This window comes from Ips typographus, linkage group LG3 (genome assembly GCF_016097725.1).
Source record: "Ips typographus isolate SLU linkage group LG3, UJ_Ityp_2.0, whole genome shotgun sequence".
In the NCBI taxonomy this organism is placed as follows: domain Eukaryota; kingdom Metazoa; phylum Arthropoda; class Insecta; order Coleoptera; family Curculionidae; genus Ips; species Ips typographus.
Genome location: NC_138424.1, coordinates 9,884,766 through 9,908,109, shown reverse-complemented (window position 1 = coordinate 9,908,109; position 23,344 = coordinate 9,884,766). Strand labels below are relative to the sequence as shown.

Below are 23,344 nucleotides of genomic sequence, written 5' to 3'. Positions count from 1 at the left end.
AAGTTAATTATTGATTTTTGAGGGTTTGACAGAGGGCGCAAATGAATCTCTATAGAAAATCAATGATAAATTGCCTTTTACAGTAAAGCTTTGCTTGTACAGATGTCGCTTGAATCGTATAAATGAGTTGCTGTTTTCTTCTTAATTTTCATTATTAGATAATTAAGCTTCAATTTAATAGCTAAAATTGCATTACTGCGACGTTATGTGTGATGTAATTCCATGGATGGGTACATTTAAGATTTTCAATAGTAGATCAATTTTATACATTTATATTCACCTGAAAGAATATATTAAATTCTAGATTAGTTATTGGTATACTAAAAATTTGAGTTATCCATATATACTACATTCTAAATGAATTCATATGAAAATCGAAAATCAAAATTATTACGGTTGGACTAATCATTTTTTGATAAAATGTGAGTTAATTATGATATTTTAATTTTTTGTATTTTAAATATGGTAGACTTTCAGTTAGACTCGTTATAAAAGTAAAATTTGCCATTTGTCAATTATGTTAAAATAAAATTTAGAAATAGAAATTTCCTCAGTTTAGATGTCCATCCAACTGCAAACTTTTTTGTAAACTTATTTAATAAAGAATTTTGCGCGAAACATTTTCAAAACTTAATCACACATAAACTCGTATTAGTGCCAAACTGTTAAAAGGCACCCTGTATAGAGTTTAATATCAAATTGCTAGTGCGATAATGAGAATGATATTTAGATGGAAATTGCGCGTTTATATCGGTTATATTGTTGCCCCAGGTGGGATGTTAACCAGATCGAGTTGCTCTAAAATTGAGCACTTTAGCAGACTTTATCAAAAATTCAATGCTTGCGCTTCTCTTATCTTTTTTTTTCGACACTTCTGCGTCAAGATTCTGAAAAATTGAATGATTTTACAGAATCCTGACACAAATCAAACTTTTGCCTTTACTAATCTGTTTTTCCTCTCTGACTTACAGCATTGCAAACACTATAAGGTAATCACTAAATGTTTTGATGTGGTCGTTGATGTTACTTGTTTGTGATTTTAGTGTTTTACTGTTAAGATTGAAATTCTGAGTGCTTTTGGTGTAATTATCATTGTGAACTCGCATTGAAACTTTACTATTAAGAACACTCTTTTATTAGCAGACATTATTGTGTCGCCCTGCAATTTTCACCCGCAGATTCAAGTTCTGTAAAGGGCACAAAGTCGTATTTAAGTGCGGGCCCTGGGCGATGATAAATTTACCAGCCAGATGCAATTACACTTGCAAAACTAATTTTGCATTAAAATGAAGAGACATATGCACAAATTTTGTTAGCAAAACCGCGCTCAGGTTATCTCTAAATCAGAATGTTTAAATTTACTTGCAATTTTGCTTTAATTGATCCAGCTTATCAGTGGATTTGGATGGATTGGCAAATTTGATTTGTGGTATTTCATGGATAAAACCAGTGATAGATAAGCGTCAAATGAACAGGTTAACTCTAGAATTTATTAAATTATGAATCGTAATTATTGTGGGATCTATGCAATTAAAACGGTTTGCATCGTGGATTTGCTGTTTATTATTATTAAATACACGGAAATGTGTTTTGTGCTTGTTTTGAAATAATTGAGAATTAACAATTATGTTGAAATTAAGTGATTTTTGCTTGGAATTATTTCTTTTTACTCAATAGGCTGAATTTGGCTAATTTCAAACGTAGCCCTCATAAACACGATATTGCACGATATACCCTTTGTTCCAGTTTTACTATTAGGATCTCAATTATAGTATGAAACACAAAGGGATGAACACTGTTATATACAAATTATTTCCCCAGAGGCCAATTGGTTTAAGCAAACCTTCCACTTGATATTGGGAAGCGAGATATTAATCACTAACAAAGTTGAATAACATGTCAAAATTTTGTAATTAATTATTATTTGATTTATTTTTAGGATTTGAAGGATTTATTGGAAAAGTATTAGTAGAAATAATGTGTCTTTTTCACTCAATTTGTCCTAAGTTAGGTTAGATTAAGTCAATCAAAGTCAAAGTATCTTTAGTACGTCACAGCAAATTCTCTCTATAATACTGAATTGATATGAATAATTTTTAATTTTTCTTTTGCACTCATCATTAGGTACTTTTCCTGATATAATTATTATGGGTAAATTTACGTAAATTTTGGTTTGAAAAAGGCTCACGTGTGATTTTGAGCGCCATTTTGCATGCAATGTTGCCATTTTGTTTGAAAGTCTTAGTAATTTACGTTTTATGTTTCTTAAGCAAAAAATCCATTTAGAACCGCTAAAACACCCCATTAAATTGTCGTAAAATTTTGCTGAATTTTGCCAAGATTGTTTTTCAAGCTCTTTCAAGTCATATCTCAGTTTTTCTTAATTATTTTCTCAATAACTTCCTTCTGACGTCATTTAGGTCAAAATACTGATTTGGTGATTTCGTAGGAAATTAAATTTTCTACTACTTTTCACTCATCACATTTCTTTGGATTTTGCCAAGTACCAGAGTTATTGGGAAAAACCAAGAAAGTTCAGTAAATAAACATTGACACGTTGCCTGCACTAAAATTTATTTTTCAAATACAGGGTGTTTCCGCAGGACTTAAGGGATGATAGATATAGACACCTTTCTTTTAAAAATATGAAAAAAGTGTCCATTAACTCTCTCTAAAATAGTACATTTAGGGTATTGTTACTTGTTCGAACGTTCAAATAAAATTTCAAAATATTAATCATGTTTTTCTATATAAGAGTTGATTTTTCTCAAAAACGACTAATTTTACAGCTTATGAGCACTGAGCAGACAATGAAAATTGGCTGATAATGAAAACTCAAAACCGTACTTGATGGATGTCAAAAAGTGTAGGTTTTGGTGGCTCTTAGGCTGTTTGGCTCTATGGCCTCGACAAGTGGCCTCAAACTTTCAAGATTTTTAAAAATACCAGACGTCTCTAAAAACTATGGCAAACCTTTCAAAAACTGTCAGAATCTTCTACAAAAGTACTGAACCTTCCAAGATTATTTTAAATTGCCAGTGGTTTTAATTATTTGGAAAGGGCCAAGGACTTTGAAACACCACTAAAAATTACCCAAAACCAGTGTCCTGAATTCGCCAAAAATTTGTTAACATTTTCAGAGGCCTTTAAATACTACTGAAATTCTCCCAAAAATAGCCAGAGGCTTCTGCGACTGTCCTAAACCATCCAAGAATTTTTAAAAATCATAAGTGATTTTTGAACTATTTTGTAAATGCCAGAAACATATAATAACCGCTAATACATAAGACCTATTTTACCACTCTGGCTATTCATCAATTTTAAGTCATTTTTTGGTTTATTTACAATGGTTTTGAGCTAAAAGATATATTAAACAGTGCAATAAAACTGTAAAATCTCATTACAGTGATAGTGGACTCTTTCCATTGAAAAATTTGAAATTTCCTGAAAGATCTCTGTGAAACCCAATGCTGAGTAAAGATGAAAAAAGATTTGAGTTACTTGCTTTGCAATTTTTAGTTATTTTGCATAGTTGAAATATCAAAATCGTCAAAACTTAAAAAAGCTCTTTGACTGCCCTGAACTAATGGGCGATTAACCAAACCTAACCAGAATAAAAGTTAGGAACTATATTTTAAAGGTTAAAATCTAAAAATGTAACTTTGCAAACGTCAATATCTTGACAACCGTTGCAGATAGATATAGCTTATGATACATTAATAATATTTGAAATCGATAGAAGTATTCAAAAATATAATAACTAACAGGGTGTTTCATTTAAAATAAGCAAGTTGGTACCTACTTCCGGTTGGATTGGACATACTGACTTTACTAAGTTTTAAACTAAACTAATACTAAACTTTTAATACTTTCTTATCGGTAGTTTTTCTTATATCGATCTATGTCCTTCGTCGTGGGACACCCTGTATTATAAAACACCCCCTAAGTCTCCCTTCTAGGTGCCTATTCTTGAAACAAGGGAAGGGAGTTATCAAGAGAAAGGTATGCAGAATGTGACAGGAACCTGCCATTATCAAGTCTTCTGTCACATTCTATCAGCATTTCTCTTGAGAATCCTGTTCCCTGCTTTCAAGAATTAGCACCCTGAGGTCTTCAAGGGTGAAATCTCCCTCAGAAATTTGAGTAGAATTTTGATGAATTCTGTCAAAGAAAATAGGTACAGAAGGTAGATTTTTATCACACATTCACAAGTTTTGTCTCAGTTTAATGCAAATAACTTATCTGTGGAAGCTTTTAAGGCAAAACGCTCATCTTGTGCTTCAAGTAAAATTCTTTATCACTTTTTATAAAGAAATTGCCGTCAACTATATCAAATTGTGTTAGAATAGTCATTTTAGAAATACTTCCTTCAGAGCAAAACTCGGTTTTATCCAAATTATTATCAAACTTTACTCTAAATTCTTTTATTAGATCCTTTCTTCATTGATTTTTTTTAAATTTTTTCAGTTTTAATGATGTTTGACTAAATTATTGATGTTTTTTTTGCTTCTTCTTTCGGTTACTTTTTTGAGTATCTTCAGGTCACTATTTGTCAATTTAGTTTTCTGTAATCTTCCTTTTTTTCTAGTTTATTCAACTTTCCTTGTCTTTTACGAACAATTCTATCTATCTTTTGTTACGTTCGATTTTATTTTTTATTGGAGAGTCGTTAAAACCGTGCATGTTTTTGAACTTGTTTAGTAACAACGTCAGCATGTTTGCATAGATTTTTCTAGAACGTAATCCCTTTCTGTAAATCTGCTGTAACTAAACCATAAAAAATGATTATTAATTAATTACGCTGATGTAAATCTGCTCTCTCTCGAATTGTGTAGTTACAATGTCAGGTCCACCCACTCAGTTACACACACATACAATGTCACCACAGTGGCACTGGCTACGTTCATTCCGGCTGGCCTGGTTCGCGTGTCAATCGATATGGTGCAAATGTTGTAAATTCCTGACGTTGACCCTGACATAGGAAGTCCGACTATTTCCCTAAACAACATTTAATAAAAGCTTTTGTTACTTGACGTGCAATAAATTCCTCGGACGGATTGGCCTAACCCTGTCAAAAGGGATCAAATCGCTTTTCTCGCCGCTACGCCTTCCACTCCTCAAAATTTGATATTTTGAATATTATCATCCCTCCCAAGTTTGATTAGCCGTAGAGCTCGATTACTTCGGATAATTTAATATTGGTTTAACCCTCTTGGGCCTAATTAACGACTTCATCGTTCGGCGTCATTGGGTCCTAGGTTTACCCTCAAGCTGACGAAAACGGTAGTTGATGACGTCTTAATTATGTCTTTTTGACATCAAATTAGTCTTAAGATCAAACTGAATTTAAAATGAAAGGTTAAGTATAAATTGAAATATAGTTTTGACGAGTTAGGCTAAAAATATGAAACCGTGTGTGTCATACTGCATCAGATTATGTTCCACTTAATATTCAATAATGTCACTGTCAAATCATCGGCTTGGTTTTCAATGAGATTGTTTTCCAACAGCTCAATTTGGATGTGATTTATCTCTGAGCATATAATTCACCTTCGCATAAATGTAAAACTCGTTGCTGAATATTCCAGTATGAATGCTGCGGATAACCTCAAACAACAAATGGCAAAACATAAAAGCAGTCAGCTACATGCTATTTTGCCTCTCGGGTGGTTCTTTATTTTTAAGTCGGTTTTCGTGTAAAGAATGGAGGTTATTTGAGTGGTATTATTGAGGACAAAAGGGTCAAATTTGCTTGCATATTGAGTAAATTGACTTTTTTTTACCGAAAACTGAAGGGAATTGAGATACAGCATCAAGCTCACAATAAATCTGTATGGTAGATATTCAAATTAGGCTTTAAAAAAACTGAATGATGTCACAATTTTATCTACTAATCAAATTTCAATATTGGGATTGATGTCAAATTTTAACAATAAAAAAGTGTATAACTCAATATTTTTGTAATATCAGAGTTCTTAAGTGATATTAGTGTCAACGTCGAATTTGTATTACTAACTTAAGCTATTTATTAGAAAATGCTATTCACTAATAACTCTGTTTTCATATATTTCAAAAATTGCCATCTTTCTGCCTCAATGTTTTTTTGTTTTGGATCAGATTTTGCACGGACTTCCTGTAATGATAATCGAGAGTCAACAAAATCTATTAAACTCAGCTTAGGAAAGTGCAGAGGCGAATAAGTAGTGTGCTTTTTAACACACTAATTAATAAAAAATAACTATTATAATAAAAAATAACAAGAAATGTTGGTTTGTAAATAAGAACAGAACCCAAAACAAGATGAAAGACGTTTATTTTAGTAGCAATTTTAATTTTTACAAACTTTTACTAAATTAATTGTTGTTTCATTGCTATTTAGGTATAGTTGAAATATTTTATCCTTAACTTGCAATCAATTTGACAATCACTGTAACCTAGCTTTCCTGAAGTTTTCCATGAAAATGGATTAATTTTTTTTTCAGTTTCTATCACGTTACTGGTTTAGAGTTTTTTTAAAAAAATTACAGTGATTTTTAATGAAAATCTAAAATAAAAGTTTCACTCTTTTTCAACCCAACTATCTGGAACTTATTGTTCTTCTAAAATGTATTACAAAGTAAATAGTTAGAAAGAAAGAAATAAAGTTAGAAACTCACAAATGTTTAGTAGAAAAGTATCAAAAAACGGTTTACATCTATAAAAATTAGTAATCAAAGGAAGTATAAAGATGTAAGCACAATCAATTATTTGAAAAATATAAGCAATCAAAGTGTATAGCAATTTGGATAAGCCAAACTCAGAAAATATAGATAATTGTAAAACAAACCATTCTAATAAATAAGGAACAGGAATAATTTAGCTAATATAGAATAACAGTGATAATTGGACTTTTCGAAATTTTAAATTATTATTGATAACTATAATCTTAACATTATCCAGAGTTGTATTTATCACCTTTTCAGTAATTTTGGTATTTTTCTTTTTTCAATAATTTTGAAACAAAATTTTGCAACTCTGTCTTGAAATCAAATGTTTGTCTAATTAAACGGAATTTGTAACTACAGGATAAAGCAATAGACAACTATGGTAATTGCCAGGCTGTAGTTAACTCCCTGTATTGCAAACTTTGGACATAGAACTTCTTGAAAACTAAAATCGTATGATGTGCTATTCTTAATAAAATCAGTAGTGTCACATTTAGTTAAAAGCACTCTTAATTTGATTACAAAATTGTCTGTAACTTTCTTAATGAAAGTAAACTTACGGTAATTAGATTTAAACAGCAACTTTATCCGAGAGCTTTTAAATTCTTCAACTCTTTAATTTAAGGTTTTAATAGGTGGATCGATTTTAAACGCAAGAAGGGTTAATTTAGAACACGACGTTTTAAACTACTCAGAGATAACGAAAATATAGTACAATGAGTGATCAAACAGTTATAAATTGTATTTAAGGATCAGGGGCCACTCTGTCGAGAAAATGGTTGTACCAAATTTACATTTTTCTAATATTTTTTTTTCAAAATGTAAATGATCTTAAACAATTATGTTACCATTAAACACTGCTACCAACTGAACTGCACTTAGTTGCTATGTTGCCAAGCACTTTAAAAATTCCTGGAATCACTATTAAAGTGAACTAACCAAATTGAACATTCTCGTTGCTGTAAAAGTTTGAAAAAAATTGATAGGTTAGGGACTATTTAACGAATTCTCACATCGACCAGGGGCGTTTTAGATGCATATAATGCAGTTTTAGCTCGTAAAATGCCGAGTTGATATTCTGAAACGGAGGCGAAAACGTGACAACAGCAAACATTCCTTATTTGCCGTAAAACTAACGGGCAAACGGAAATAAATGAATATTTCCCTGTGGAGATTCCGCAGCAGTTTCTGCGAAACAAACAGTGAAATGAGTTAAAACTTCAAAAATAATTGAAGTGAGTCCCTTTTAGACATTGCAATGTCCTTTACCAATTTGTAAATGTAATTTAGGTGGAGTGGACCACGTGGGAATTGAAGTAAACTTTGAAGCAGATTCATTGCTTGAAAGCCTTTTTATGTAGTGATGGGCGTAAATTTACCGTGACCGGTTATTTACCGGTAAGGTAAAGTAAAATTGGAAAAGTAAAATTCAGTGTGACAGGAAAATTTACCAATTTTACCAGTAAATTTCAATCTGACCATTAAATTGATGGGTATAATTGAAATTTACTTGACAGATATTATTTTTCTGTCATGGCTGTCATCTGAAAAGTAATAAATCTGAATGACTACACTTTTCATCTACCTTCTGTATAGTAGCGACACTGACGAACATTTTTACTCTGTATTAAATTTTTTGAAACTTGCCTCTGTTAGAGTTATTTAGCAAAAACTGGTTTAATTCAACAAATTTTCAAATCAGTTGAAGTTGTGATTTGAAATTTGAACACCCTGTAAATTGGTTGTTTTTGGGAGTTTAGGGAGATTGGACCACTCAAATTAACCGTCTTGAGCTCATCTTTCCAGTGCTGTTGAGCAAAAAAGTCTATCTGAAAAATTGCGTACAGGGTGAACAAGAACAGTCAATCACCATACTTTTCATGCACACCATGTATACTGGAAGCAAAAACGGTCCTGTAAATTTACGGTGTTGGGTTAAGCAGTTAATTAGAAACGTTTTTGGTCTCTTGAAATTTTATTATAACTTTTACTATTTCCGAGTTATTAGGAAAAACTAGTTTAATGCAACAAATTTTCAAATCAGTTGAAGTTGTGATTTGAAATTTGAACACTCTGTAACTTGGTTGTTTTTGGGAGTTTAGGGAGATTGAACCACTCAAATTAACCGTCTTGAGCTCATCTTTCCAGTGGTGTTGAGTAAAAAATTCTATCTGAAAAATGACGTGCAGGGTGACCAAGAATAGTCAATCACCACACTTTTCATGTACACCCTGTATACTGCAAGCAAAAACGGTCCTGTAAATTTACGGGTTTGGATTAAGGAGTTGGTTAGAAGCATTTTTGGTCTCTTGCAATTTTGTAACTTTTATCGTTTTCGAGTTATTTAGGAAAAACTGTTGCAACGGTGCAACAAATTTAGAAATCAGTGAATTTGTAATCTAAAATTTTATTTTTTTCGCCTGTAAAACCTACTTAGAGTAACCGAATCATGTTTTTAAGCACGTTTTTCAAATCTTCATTAAATTTCCTATTCAATTACCTGAAAAAAACCTACAAAATCAGGTAAAGTCTTGGAGAAAAGTGGTGTCAAAGTATACACTGTCAGAAAGACGGTTTTAATGGACATTTAGGGACCAAATCGCCTGTAAAACACACTTAGAGTGAGTGAAATGATATTTTTACCACATTTTTGGAATCCTCATTAAATTTCCTATCCAATAACCTGAAAAACATTACAAAATTTGGGTACAGTCAAGGAGAAAAGCGGTGTCAAATTTTGAACTTCCAGAAACACAGTATTCATAATTTACCAGTAATTTACCGGTAAAATTTTCCTGGCAAAGTAAAATATTTAATTTGATAAAATTGCTCGAGTAGTCCTGTAAATGAAATTGCTAGCTACATAAAACCCACACAAGTACTGTGTTACGTCATTAAGTATCTAATCAAGGACAACAATATAATGGCCATGGAAAGTTAACTAACCCCAAACCAAAACAAATAACGGGTTAATGTGATGTTTATGACAATATATTTTACAAAGATCGAGTCAACTTTGTGTTTAAAGACCCTGAACCAATTTGGCGACGAACAGGGCCTTTATCATCGGTTTTTCCCACGCTATTTCGGGCACCATAATTCAATTTAGTATTAAAAGCATAATGAACGTATTTTAGAGTTGCCTACACGTTGCTGTCATTATTAGGTATGAGTTTTGACTAGGTTTACCTGTTGTTACATTCTAAGTTTTGTTTCCATCACATTTGAATTAATGGAAATGTTCTTTATCTATTAATTACTTGAATTTGTTATTCTCCAGTCTCTTCATCAATTTTATTTTTTGTTTTTGACAGTTTAGCTGTTGTTTCTGTTCTACTTCTTAAGTTAAAGTAACTTCTGTTTCTGTTAGATCTGAAAATCATTACCAGTTCTTGACAAGTTTTAAACTGAATTAAATTGAAAATGTCGGATTGTAACTGAACGTAACCTCACAAGCTTATTAAACTGAAAATAATTTGTAATTTAAATCCTCCACAAAATATACGAAATAACCGGGAAGTTAATTCAATAGCTGTCGTCGGCAAAAATGTTTCACAAAAAAGTAAATAACTCGTTTCACTTAGAATTAATCATGAACCCCAAGGAAATTTTCCGTGTTATAATCGGAGCGGAACTACTTGGAATTGAATTTTATTACCGTAATGTACTATTTTTGATCGATCATTTATTTTTTGGTTAGTAATTTCCCTGAACAAACACAAGAGTTACAGTTACGGCAGATTTTTAATTTAGCTTTAAAAATAGCATCCGCATGAATAATCACTCATGATATTCATCCGGGAAACACAATACCCATCACTTCCATTAGTTTGTCTGGCTTTTTCCAGTACGACAAACAAAAACTGCATACATGTCACTAGATAAACGTGATTAGGTGGTAGAGGGACAATTTTTTACAACCCGTTTCGACTTTGATGCGAATTGCTGTTGAATTAGAGCTTTGATACAGTTTTGTGTACCACATACAAAACTCCAACTTTCAGTGAATTCTGTTTCAATCGAAGCGGTTTATGTTAAATATTCTATTTTTTGCAGATGTGGTGCAACGGTCGGTTAATCAAAAGTGTTCCCTTCGCGATTTCATGAAAAATTCCGGGTTTTTCCGGATTTCTGGCATATTAACCGAACAACTTTCAAAGCGAGTCTGTTCTGGAGTAAAATGATACGGACAAAAGAACGCTTGATATGCAAATTTTACCATTTTTAAGGTCTTCCGATTTGGTTAAAGTTACTCAGGCGAAAGTATAAACGTTCAAGTTAAATTTGAGCTAATAGCATTTTTGGCTCAAGTGATCTTGCATAATGTTGTGATGACAGCTTTTTACTTATTTAAGAATACTAATTATTAATTATTTAGGTAACCATTTTTATGATGAAAGTTTTTATTATCACAATATATCATTTGAGACTTTTAATTAAGACAAACCACCAACTCCAAATTTCAATGCAATTAACCATTTATAAACTTGCGTTATTAGAATTGCTTAATGTTAATAATAAATAAAATTAAAATTTTTATAGTGTCGAATTTCTATATTAACAATTTTGGCAAGTTAAACTTTTTTTTTTGGTTTTGACATATTAAAATTCTAGTCATTTTAGTTCTAATCCTAGGAATATAATAACTCAGGTCATTATTGATAAAGTGTGTAAATGTAAAAATAATGTAAATGTGTTTTTTTTTGTTTTATAATCTGCAAAATTAAATTTAAACTCTTAACTTTTTTCTTTCTAACTTTATGGTTTGCTCATGGCGACAAAACGATTTCTTGGTTCATTTTTAAAGCGTTTTTATTTAGATAATAAAAAATGAATAAAGGTGTAATTTTCAACAAGATTTACACCTTCATGGAATTTTATACTGACGTGAACAACTTTGATTTTAATTTTAATTTGAAAAGGAGGTTTTTATCGTCCATAGTTTGTTGAAAATTATTGTCGTTTTAATTTTAATCTTTTAATTTATGTTTTTTTACCTACTGAGCTATAAATGTTTACTAATTTGCTCGATTTATCTTGAATTAGTTTTTACCTGATCTTTAATGTCAGTTTATTAAGATTGGAGAAGGAAGGGAAAAATCATTCCATCGAAACCATTAATTACTTCAATATTTTTTGAATTTAGAAACAGTACTCTACAGGGTAGAAACAATTGCACGCAACCAACACACAAAACACTAATATTTTTTAGTGCTTTTTTTTAAAATTAAATCTGGCAACACTCTTAGAAACCATGACAGCGAGTTATAAAAGTATAGAAAAACCTCGCAAAAACTGGAAAAGAGTATAAATTAAAAAAAGCGCATTTTATAGCTTCATGGATATGATTTTGACGCTTGTGACATATAAAAACTACTTCTATTTATAGTAAATATAGCAAACTTGTCAATATCCATCCAGGTATCCAGGAGAGAGGTATAAAACTATAGAAGCTCCTTTAGTAAACTGGAAAAGTGTCCAGGCAAAAATCCTTGCCATAAATAGCTTTATGGTAAGGATTTTGACGCTTGTGACGTTTCAAACCTACTTTGGTCTGTTGTAAATGTAACACTTCCAAAATTCGATCCATTGAGCTATAAAACTACAGAAAATCCTCTTGTAAAGTGGAAAAGCGTATTAATTAATTGAATTGCATTTTACAGCTTTCCGGACAGGATTTTGATAGTTGTGACGTTTAAAACCTACTTCTTTCGTTTGTAAATGTGGCAACACTATCAAAAATCCAGTCCATCGACTAAAAAACTACAAAAACCCTCTTGAAAAACTGGAAAAAAGTATTAATCAATTGAATTTTATAGCTTGACGTCATTTAAATTTCGAAACAAAATAACAGATATTGATGCGGTTTGGACTATCATTTTGCTTGATGAATTGGCTTTTGGCTGGCGGAAAAACTTTAATTTTAATGCTCCGTAAGTGTCCTATACAGGGTGAGAAAGAAGCGCGTGCGAAAAAAACCGTAACCCAGGAAAATTGGACATGACGTACCAAACAGCATAGAGAAATTTGTTTGCAAATGTTATTTTAAAAAAAAAATACTAGTGGACACACTTAAGCCCAGTTTACACTTACAAGAAATTTTAGGTAGTTAAATCTGTTAAAAACCAGAACCACAAGAACCAAAAAATTTAGAAAAAAGTTTGACTAGGCTTTAACACCCTCTAGCGGCCAAATGGTCAAACCAATCACAATTTCTAAAACTCATATTTTTGGAAAGCTCTGAGTCTGTACCATTTTTTACTTTTTACAAATTATATTATTTATTATTTTTTACAAATAACTGAGTTATTTAACTGTATATAACATTTACAGTTAACTGTATAGGTATAACATTTACAAGGAGTGAAAGTCAAAGTTTTTCACGTCAGTAAAAAGCCAATAAATCAACCCCAGCGACAGTCCAAACCTCAGTAAAATCTGATATTGTAGGCGATTTTAAATGACAAGTACCAAATAATCAGAAAATGACAGTCATGGGGTCTGTTTGCAGAGGCAATCCATGACTGGTTTCCAACTCAGAAACAGTAAATGTCAAGTTTCATTGGGCGAATCACGTGACTGGACGTTTTCTGACTTATGGCCAATGTATGTAACTATTTCTCTGATTACTAGTTGGAGATTTTCTCTGCAAACCGACTTATGGTAGAAAAATTGATTTAAACAAAACTGTCTCAGTACAGTCTTGATGAACATGGAATTTGCTCTGTCAAATACTTACTGGTAAAAATTTTAACGCTGAAAATAGTACAGTTCTAGAGCTCTTAAAGCCAAAAATGTATATATTTAGTATTCTTCCAGTTCATAAATTAAATAAAGTGCATTTTATAGCTTCATGGGTATGATTTTGACGCTTGTGACATATAAAAACTATCTTCTATCTATAGTAAATGTAGCAAACCTGTCAATATTCATCCAGGTATCCAGGAGAGAGGTATAAAACTATAGAAGCTCTTTTAGTAAACTGGAAAAGTGTCCAGGCAAAAATCCTTGCCATAAATAGCTTTATGGTAAGGATTTTGACGCTTGTGACGTTTCAAACCTACTTTGGTCTGTTGTAAATGCAACACTTGCAAAATTCGATCCATTGAGCTATAAAACTACAGAATGCTTTTGTACACTGGAAATGTGTATTGAATGCATGCATTGAATTACATTTTACAGCTTTATGCACAGGATTTTGACAGTTGTGGCGGTTCAAACCTACTTCTGTCTATTGGAAATGTGACAACACTGGCAAAATCTAATCCATCGAGCTATACATATAACTATAGAAAATCCTCTTGTAAAGTGGAAAAGCGTATTAATTAATTGAATTGCATTTTACAGCTTTCCGGACAGGATTTTGATAGTTGTGAAGTTTCAAACCTACTTTTTTCGTTTGTAAATGTGGCAACACTATCAATAATCCAGTTCATCGACTAAAAAACTATAAAAACCCTCTTGAAAAACTGGAAAAAAGTATTAATCAATTGAATTTTATAGCTTGAAGTCATTTAAATTTTGAAACGACATCACAGATAGTGATGCGGTTTGGACTATCATTTTGCTTGATAAATTGGCTTTTGGCGGAAAACTTTAATTTTAATGCTCCATAAGTGTCCTATACAGGGTGAGAAAGAAGCGCGTGCGAAAAAAACCGTAACCCAGGAAAATTGGACATGACGTACCAAACAGCATAGAAAAAGTTGTTTGAAAGTTGTTTATAGAAAAAGATTTACTAGAGGGTACACTTAAGTCTTGTTAACACTTAACAAGAACCAAAAAATCTAGAAAAAAGTTTGACTAGACTTTAATACCCTCTAGCGGCCAAACGGTCAAACCAATCACAATTTCAACTCATATTTTTGAAAAGCTCTGAGTCTGTACTATTTTTTACTTTTCTTAACATTTTGACGTAACTCTTCAAATAACTGAGTTATTTAACATGTTTTGTTTGCCATTAAAACTTTCTTAGACACTCATTTTGTCATGTTTCACCCTGTATTTTCACAGTTTGTCCAGTCAAAAATGGTGATTTGACTCAATGCACAGAAAGACCACTTAATTACCGCACCAATAATTGACGACTGTCAATTTTGACTTTTTAATTTCAGGTGTGTGTAGCTTCGTTCCTGATAAACCGACCACGTCAAAATTGGGTAGATTACGCACTACTATTAGGAACAACAAAAGTACCAATTGTCGGAAACGTCATCCTGTCAACTGTCAAAGTGACAATCTGTTAAAAATTTTACAATTGAAATTACTGATATGGCTTATATCATGATTGAACACATTTTTGTATCAATTTTCGAACACCGGACGTTAATTAAGAAACTCCTAAAAACGTTCCCACATATTGACCTAAACAACACTTCCTTAGGTTAAAACCAAAAAAAAATTGTTCAAATGCGGACGATTTGAAAGTTTGACATTTTGTGCACGAGCTTCTTTTCCACTCTGTATATAACATTTACAGGGACTTAAAGTCAAAGTTTTTCACGTCAGTAAAAATCCAATAAATCAACCCCAGCGACCGTCCAAACCTCATTAAAATCTGATATTGTAGGCGATTTTAAATGTACCAAATAATCAGAAAATGACAGTCATGAGGTCTGTTTGCAGAGGCAATCTCAGGAACAGTAAATGTCAAGTTTCATTGGTTGAATTCTCACGTGACTGATGACGTTTTCTGACTTATGGCCAATGGATGTAACTATTTCTCTGATTACTAGTTCGAGATTGTCTCTGCGAACCGACCTATGGTAGAAAAATTGATTTAAACAAAACTGGCTCAGTACAGTGGATACACATGGAGTTTGCTCTGTCAAGTACTTACTGTACAATAGTACAGTTCTAGAGCTCTTGAAGCCAAGAATGTACATATTCAGTGTTCTTAGAAGTTGTTCTTCTACAAAATACTAGATGATTTTTATTTGTCTAGTACTGTGAAATTCGGCATGAAAAAAATAAGGGACGTACGCTACTGAGACCGTCAAAACGCGCCCGTTCCTCCACCCCTTCCCGAAACGCACGGTCCATTCTCAGGCTCCGATTCAGTTCTGCTCCACGATGCACGTCCTGAGCAAGGATTCGAACGCGGGTGTTACAAATCTAAATCTTTAACCCTTTTCGAACTTTCTCCGAACTTTCTGAAGTCTTTTTCCATCTGTCGCGATTTTTCTCCCCTATTCTGACCATAGAAATCCACGCGCGTTCTAGAAATATCACCTCATCAACCCTTATCTATCAACTATTGTGTAGTGTACAATTTAATTTCTTCGTTTCGATGTGTCGTTTCTTTTTCTAATTCTTAAACAAAAGCTGAAACCAAATCGGTGCTAAAATTTAAAATAATTAAATTAGTCGTTGTTGTTGTTAACGTAAGTGGCTTCCAGTTGCGTTCACTTTGTTTGAAGTTGACTACTTCAAAAGAAAGTCAATTTCAATATTGAACCTCTTGGGAATTTAATCAAAGTTATATTCCATAAAGAAAAACGGTAAAAAAAGACCAACACTTTAATAATTTCCCAACTTCCTTATAGTGTTAGGAAGTTTAGAGCTGGTTCTCGTATTTCCCACTATGTTGCAGGTTATAGAATACGTAATTTAAAGTAACGTGTCCCATACACGAAAGTTTGCTTGTTAAGTTGTTAAAGTTAGTAGAACTCAGTGAACTTTGTTATGTGGTAGCAGATCAAAATGTCCAGCATGGCCACTCTTTCACCTATGGACTTTTTCGATGGTTTAAAGAACAACAAAACCCTATCCAGATTTCTCTCTCAATCACTGTAAGTATTTAGTTAATTTATAAATATTAGCATACTAAAATACTAAATGGAATATGCCCTGCAATTATTTTATATTATGAATGAACATCTCAACCAGCATGAAACATTTCCCATTCTAACAAATTGGTCCCAAAAAAAGCAAAAAAGCAAGCTTTGCATTTCAATTAGTTACTGAAATTTAATGGTTTCCCATTAAACGAACTTCTCCAATTCAAGTGATGTTCTGTAATAGTAATTTCCCACTAAGAACAATTTAAAAGCACACCCTCTAGTTTGATTAATGCTTTCTGGTGGAAGACTTGCAAAGGGCAACTCATAACCAGGCAATTTGGGTCAGATAAAAATTAATTACTGAGGTTTCCTGCACGTGCCAGGTTTTTCGGCATGTAGGTAATGGACGAGGAAACGTCCATTGCTCATTATTAAAATCAATTTATCGTCAACGATCGAAGCTTGGAAATATCAATTTTATCGCCTGGCAGTCAGTAAAAATTTAGCAGAAAATTAATTAATATAATCTCACATTTTATTGATGCGTATTACCATTAAATTAAATTTTACAAAACGCAAAAAAAATATAAATTACTGTTTTTATGAACTCATAAAAATAAAATAATAACTATGTTTGCAGTAAAGCTGTGCAGACAGTATTTTTCAGATATTAATGAAAATTTAATAATGTTACAACATTGTTAATTGCATTTTATTAAATTTTATTTATATATTATTAGTAACTTTAATTGTGACAATAACATTGCTGTCCACTATATTGTCGGATAAATACGTAGTTTATTTGGTTGCCTTTTTCAAGTAGCGATCATCTCTTCTCAGACACATAAATATAATTTTTGAAAAAAAGTGAGATTGGAAAAGTCTAAATAGCAAGGAAAAAAATTGGGACAAAATTGCTAATAACAGAACCCTCTGAGAATTTTTTAAACATTTTTGGAAAGTTCAGAACACTTGTAGAAACATATGACAATGTTTGGGTGCTTAGTTGTATTTAGAGGATTGTGGCAGTTTAAAAATTAGTCTAGAAGCATCTGATCATTTTTGAAAATGCTGTTGGGAAGTTTAGAACAGTTGTAGACTTCTGGCGATGTTTGGGAGGTTTTTAGTAGTATTTAGAGACCTCTGACATTGCAAAAATCACTCTAAATACCTCTAAGTAATATACTTATCAGTTTTAGGACATTTTTAGAGACCTCTAAAATCTTTGAAAGGTAGTATTTGCAAACCTATGTCATTTCAATATATATAGGACACTTGTAGAAGCTTTTGGCAGTTTTTGGAATCTCAGCTGTATTTAGAGACCTCCCGTGTTTCAAAAATGCTTCTGGAAGTCAATGACAATTTCTAAAATACACTTGAAACGTTTAGGTTACTTCTAGGGACTTCTGGAGATGTTTGGGAAGTTTCTGGTAATATTAACAAACCTATGGCATTTCAAAAATGACTATAAAGGCTTCTGGTAATATTAAAACATTCTTAGAAGTTTAAGGACACTTCTAGAGACTTCTGGCAATTTTTGGGAGGCTTTTAGTAACATTTATAAACTCCTCGAATTTTCAAAATCATTATTGAACCGTCTAGCTATTTTAAAAACATATCGGTAGGATTTGGACACTTATAGAAGCTTTTGCCAATTTTTGGACGATTTTCAGTTGTATTTGGACTTTTGGTATTCCAAAAGTCTCTAAAAGCCTCTGAAAATTTCTAAAATACACTTCTGTCGATTTTTGGGAAATTTTTGGTAGTTTTAAGAAATCTCTGACAATTCATAAATGACTGTAATGGCTTCTGGCCATATTAAAATATTCTGAGAAGTTCAAAGACACTTTTAGAGGCGTCAGGCAACTTTTGGGAAGTGCTTAGTTGTATTTAGAGAATTGTGGCAGTTTAAAAATTAGTCTAGAAGCATCTGATCATTTTTGAAAATGCTGTTGGGAAGTTCTGGCAGTGGACTTCTGGCAATTTTTGGGAGGCTTTTAGTAACATTTATAAACTACTAGCATTTTCAAAATCATTATTGAACCGTCTGGCTATTTTAAAAACATATCGCTAGGATTTGGACACTTATAGAAGCTTTTGGCAATTTTTTTCATTTTTTTCAGCAAGATTTTCAGCTGTATTTAAGAACTTTTGGTATTTCAAAAAGTCTCTAAAAGCCTATGACAATTTTTAAAATACATTTCTGTCGATTTTTTGGAAGTTTTTGGTAGTTTTAAGAAATCTCTAACAATTCATAAATGACTTCTGGCTATATTAAAATATTCTGAGAAGTTCAAGGACACTTTTAGAGGCATCAGGCAATTTTTGAGTTATTTTCAGTTGTATTACGAAACCTCTGGCATTTCAAAAATGATTATAAAGGCTTCTGGCAATATAAAAACATTCTCTGAAGTTTAAGGACACTTCTAGAGGCTTCTGACAATCTTTAGGAGATTGTCAATAACATTTAGAAGCTTCTGGTATTTCCAAAATGACTTCTCTCAAAATCTAGGAAAGAACGAGAGGATATTTTAATTAATGCCACTAAATCTGGTTTAATTATTCCGAATTTTTTAAAAACATATAAGAATTAATGCATGAAAGTTATAAAAAAACTCAAACCATACAAAGAAACTTTTAATATACGAGTTTCTTGCGACTAAAAGCTACAAAAGATTAAACCTTTATGGACTAATAAAAGGGTCGTTACAACCTTCCTCTATCATTATTATTATTATGTATTTTTTATGATCCATATGTAACATGTTGTAGTGGTTTTTTTCTTTGAGAGCTTTCTGTTCTCCTTTTTCTTCTTTCTGAATAAAGCAGCTTGTCACAAAAATGTAGTTTGCCCATAAAAAATTGCTTTTAAATTTCGTGAGTACACTTTTTAAGGTAAAAAAGACAAAAGCACTTTTAAAAGTGACTTAAAAACGCATTTAGATGCACAGATAGATACGGGGCTGAAAGACACTTTCAGTTTAATGAAATTTTAAGTTGTACTAGAAAATGCATGCACATATTCACCCCCTTTGTAATTAAAATGCAAAACTGAATTTTGTTAACGTAAACCTACAAACTTTACGGATTGCGTGTGACGATCCTGGTTACACTTCCTCAACAAATAAATAATTGAATTGATTCAACCAAACAACCATCTGGAAATTCCCAGAATTAAAGGAAACATTGATCCGAACTGGATATTTGTCGTCACTCTGGCACGCTGGAAATTCTATTAAGTTCGAAATGAGACCGCATTAGAATTGACACAAAGAAAAAAACTGTTATTTTGCTAGTTTAAGTATCCAATTAACCCTTAATGTTGATTTCATCGACAGAAACACTTGCCAAGTTATTTGGTTTTATTACATTTTCGAACTAAGTTATAACACGTGCTGAAAAGGAGTTCTCTGATTTTTTTTTACTTAAGATTTTCCTGAACTCTATTGAATTATTATGAAAATATCTTCTCTCTAGATATTCTAAAAATTTTTAGTATTTCAATTGTATAACAACATATGCTACGGCAGAATTTTTTATACATATTAAAGAATTAATGAAAAGCAGACAGTTTTTCAAATTTAGTAGTCTGCTAGGCCATTTTTAAGGGAAAATTTTTATTCTGTTTAAAAATTGTTTGATTATTACATTTAATAAATCAAGTCAGCAAAATTTCTTAGGGTGCTACAGCAACATGTTTTCCCATAACACTCGGGATTTCAAATTCAATTTAATTATTGATGTGTGGTTAAATGTTGGAGTTTTTTTTTCAATTTCCGAAAAGTTGTACATTATTACTACTAAAATAAAACTTAAACTTTTATGAAGTTGATAAATAGAATGAGACAGTTAAAGTTAGCACTTAACTGTAAGCGATACTTCAAATCTTACCAGGCAGAACCTTTTGTTAGTTTTCAGCTGCATTTTACGCTCAAGATAAGAGCTTTGGATAAAAAGCTCTAAACTACAGAAAGTCGTAAATATCGTTGTTGTATTGATCGATTTTCCTTGCTTTTAAAGACCGTCAATGTTCTCTTATAACCTATATAACCACACTTCTGGTTATTACAACTTTCGCATTAAAGTAATAACTTTTCGGATATAAATCCTAAACTTTTAGCTGTAAATTCAACGTGTTACTTATAAATTTTAAAAAATATAGCTGAACTGCTTCTTAAATATTCGACTGATCTTTGTTTTTGTGTATCGGGCCTTTCCATCCTTTTCCCCTACACACTTGTTTGCCAAGTTTCTCAACAGTTTCGAAATGGAACGAATTTAATTGACGCAAATTTGTTATCAGTCTTGACGCGTTTAAAGCGGAATCAATGAGCAAATCTTGTTAACGAATTATTCTGGAACGTTCCAGTTTATTAAATTTCAGTCATCTTTGTTTCGTTGTTTATTACTTAACAGGTAAAATACGTTTTTGCTTGGATTAACTGAAAACTTGACAGCTTCAAATTTTTAATTAGCATTAACTACAAAAAGGAATTTCAAAAAAAAATCTGTGAAAAAAACAAGAACTAAGTTTATGTAATTTCTAATACTTATACAACTCACTTGAGAATTTTTATTATTGGAATTTATTGCATTGTTCTTCAAATGAATTCTGAACTTTTTCCATTACAAAATTAGGATAATGATAATGGTTTGATTAAAAAACACCACTTTTGCTAGATATGATCCACTTTACTTAAACTTCCACAATTGTTCTGAAAAACGCTATTTTCAAAAAACTGATCTTTATTATCATCCATTACTGCTAAAGGACCTCGTTTCTTCCGTTTGACCACAATTGCCATACAGTTTTTCACATTTAAGTCATGTAATTTAACCGTCGTATTAAGATAAGGATAATCCACGACGAACAGAGCGACATTTCTCCGGAGAAATCAGTTCACTCAGATAAAAGTTTATTCAACTTTTAGAAACGTTGAACTGCAAATTAAGGGATGCAAAGCGTTTTGTGTCTGGACCGTTTCTTTTTTAACATTTTGTTAAATTTAAATATCCCGGGTCTAATTTTGGCGTCTGTTACGTCATCCTAATTTGGTTTGGTTTTAGCTATACGTGTTCCACTCTAAAGTAGTTTTTTGACAGTTTGGAATGCTAAAAAACTGCGTAAAATAAAAATATGATTTACACAATCGAAGACCTTTTCCACAATTTGTTTTGTTTGTTTGTCTCTGTTTTTAAAATACAACTGTCCAAAAGTTTATAGCGCAAATAACCGCGTCTTTTTTCGAAATATCCTTTTTATGTCAGATTTTACATGTTTACTCGGTACAAATTGCTTACTGTGGAGGTTTATAAAGTTTATTATTCCTGCAAAATGGCATTTTAAAAGTTGCATTGGTATATTGACCGTAAAATGCGAGTAGAAAAGTGTTCTTTGTCTTGAACGTAATTTGTTTGTTACTGAAACTGTTAGGATTTATTATCTGTTTGTAGTTTTCTTTTAATTTAATACTATTCCATTCTGTCTGGCAATGTCAAATATTCCCCACATTTTTAGTGTTGTTGTTCACCGTTCAAACTATTTTGTGGTGACTACTGGCCTTTACAGTGTTGCAAGCTCAAAAATTGCATTATTAAAGTCACGTGGTATGTCTCTTACAATCTCAACTTTTGCAACTGTTTAGATTTAATTTACCAAATTTTCAACAATTAAACTACATTTTAAAAGTCACGTGACTAGTTTTGACAGTTGTCAACTAGGCTTTACAGTATTGAAAGCTCAGAATTGCATTATCAACGTCATGTGACGTGTATTTCACAATTTCAGATTTTACACTTGTGTACAACATTCGATTTAGTAAATTTTTAGAGTTCAAACTAATTTTTGTGGTCACGTGATGGTTTACAGTTATCTACTGGCCTTTACAGTGTTGCAAGATCAAAAATTAGATTCTCAAAGTGACGTGTCTCTTACAATCTCAACTTTTGCAACTGTCTAGGTTTAATTTATTAAATTTTCAACGCCTAAACTTGATTTTAAAAGTTACGTGACTGATTTTTTTAACAGGTAGGTGTCAACAAGGCTTTGCAGTGTTGCAAGCTCAAGATTGCATAATTTACGTCACGTGACGTGTCTATTAAAATTTCAGCTTTTACAAAATTGTCTAAATTTGATTTATCAAGTTTTCTCACAGTTGAAACTATTTTTTTTTGCCACGTGACTGTTTTACAATTGTCAACTGGCCTTCACAGTGTTGCAAGCTCAAAAATTGCATTATTAAAGTCACGTGGTATGTCTTTTTCAATCTCAAACTTTTGCAACTGTCTAAGTTAAATTTACCAAATTTTCAACGACTAAACTACATTTTAAAAGTCACGTGACTGCTTTTAACATGTGTCAACTAGGCTTTGCAGTGTTGAAAGCTCAGAATTGGATTATCAACGTCATGTGACGTGTATTTCACAATTTCAGATTTTACAACTGTGTACAACATTCGATTTAGAAAATTTTTAGAGTTTAAACTATTTTTTTTATGGTCACGTGACAGTTGACAGGTATCTCTGGCCTTTACAGTGTTGCACGATCAAGAATTAGATTCTCAAAGTCACGTGACCTGTCTCTTACAATTTCAGCTTTTACAAAATTGTCTAAATTTGATTTACTTATCAAATTTTCTCACACTTTAAACTATTTTATTGGCCACGTGACTGTTTGTCAAAACTGTCATCTGGCCCTCACAGTATTGCAAGCTCAAAAATTGCACTATCAAAGTCACGTGGTATGTCTTTTTCAATCTCAAGTTATGCAACTGTCTAAGTTTAATTTATCAATTTTTTTTTGGGGATGAGATCTTAGGTTATCTATGATTGATCTTATACGCTATTTGTCTTTATAAA

At 31.9% G+C, this 23,344-nt stretch overlaps 2 protein-coding genes across 5 annotated transcripts in view; both read left to right on the top strand.

Annotated features, from left to right (window-relative positions):
- Positions 1 to 23,344, top strand: part of LOC145725871 (uncharacterized) — a 211,107-nt gene that overhangs the window by 20,487 nt on the left and 167,276 nt on the right. Inside the window, exon 3 of one of the 2 annotated variants that reach the window (XM_081974784.1) lies at positions 972 to 1,549. The exons of the other annotated variant lie outside the window; for it this stretch is intronic. Coding sequence (XP_081830910.1) covers positions 972 to 993 — 22 coding nt within the window. The 3' untranslated portion in view covers positions 994 to 1,549. Of the gene's footprint in view, positions 1 to 971; positions 1,550 to 23,344 lie in introns of those variants that run through there. 2 annotated transcript variants of the gene reach the window in all.
- Syt7 (Synaptotagmin 7) overlaps positions 15,785 to 23,344 on the top strand; it is a 233,725-nt gene continuing 226,165 nt past the window's right edge. For all 3 annotated transcript variants that reach the window (XM_081974766.1, XM_081974767.1, XM_081974765.1), the window contains exon 1: positions 15,785 to 16,495. In XM_081974766.1, the coding sequence (XP_081830892.1) occupies positions 16,407 to 16,495 (89 nt within the window). In that variant the 5' untranslated portion in view covers positions 15,785 to 16,406. The remainder of the gene's footprint in view (positions 16,496 to 23,344) is intronic.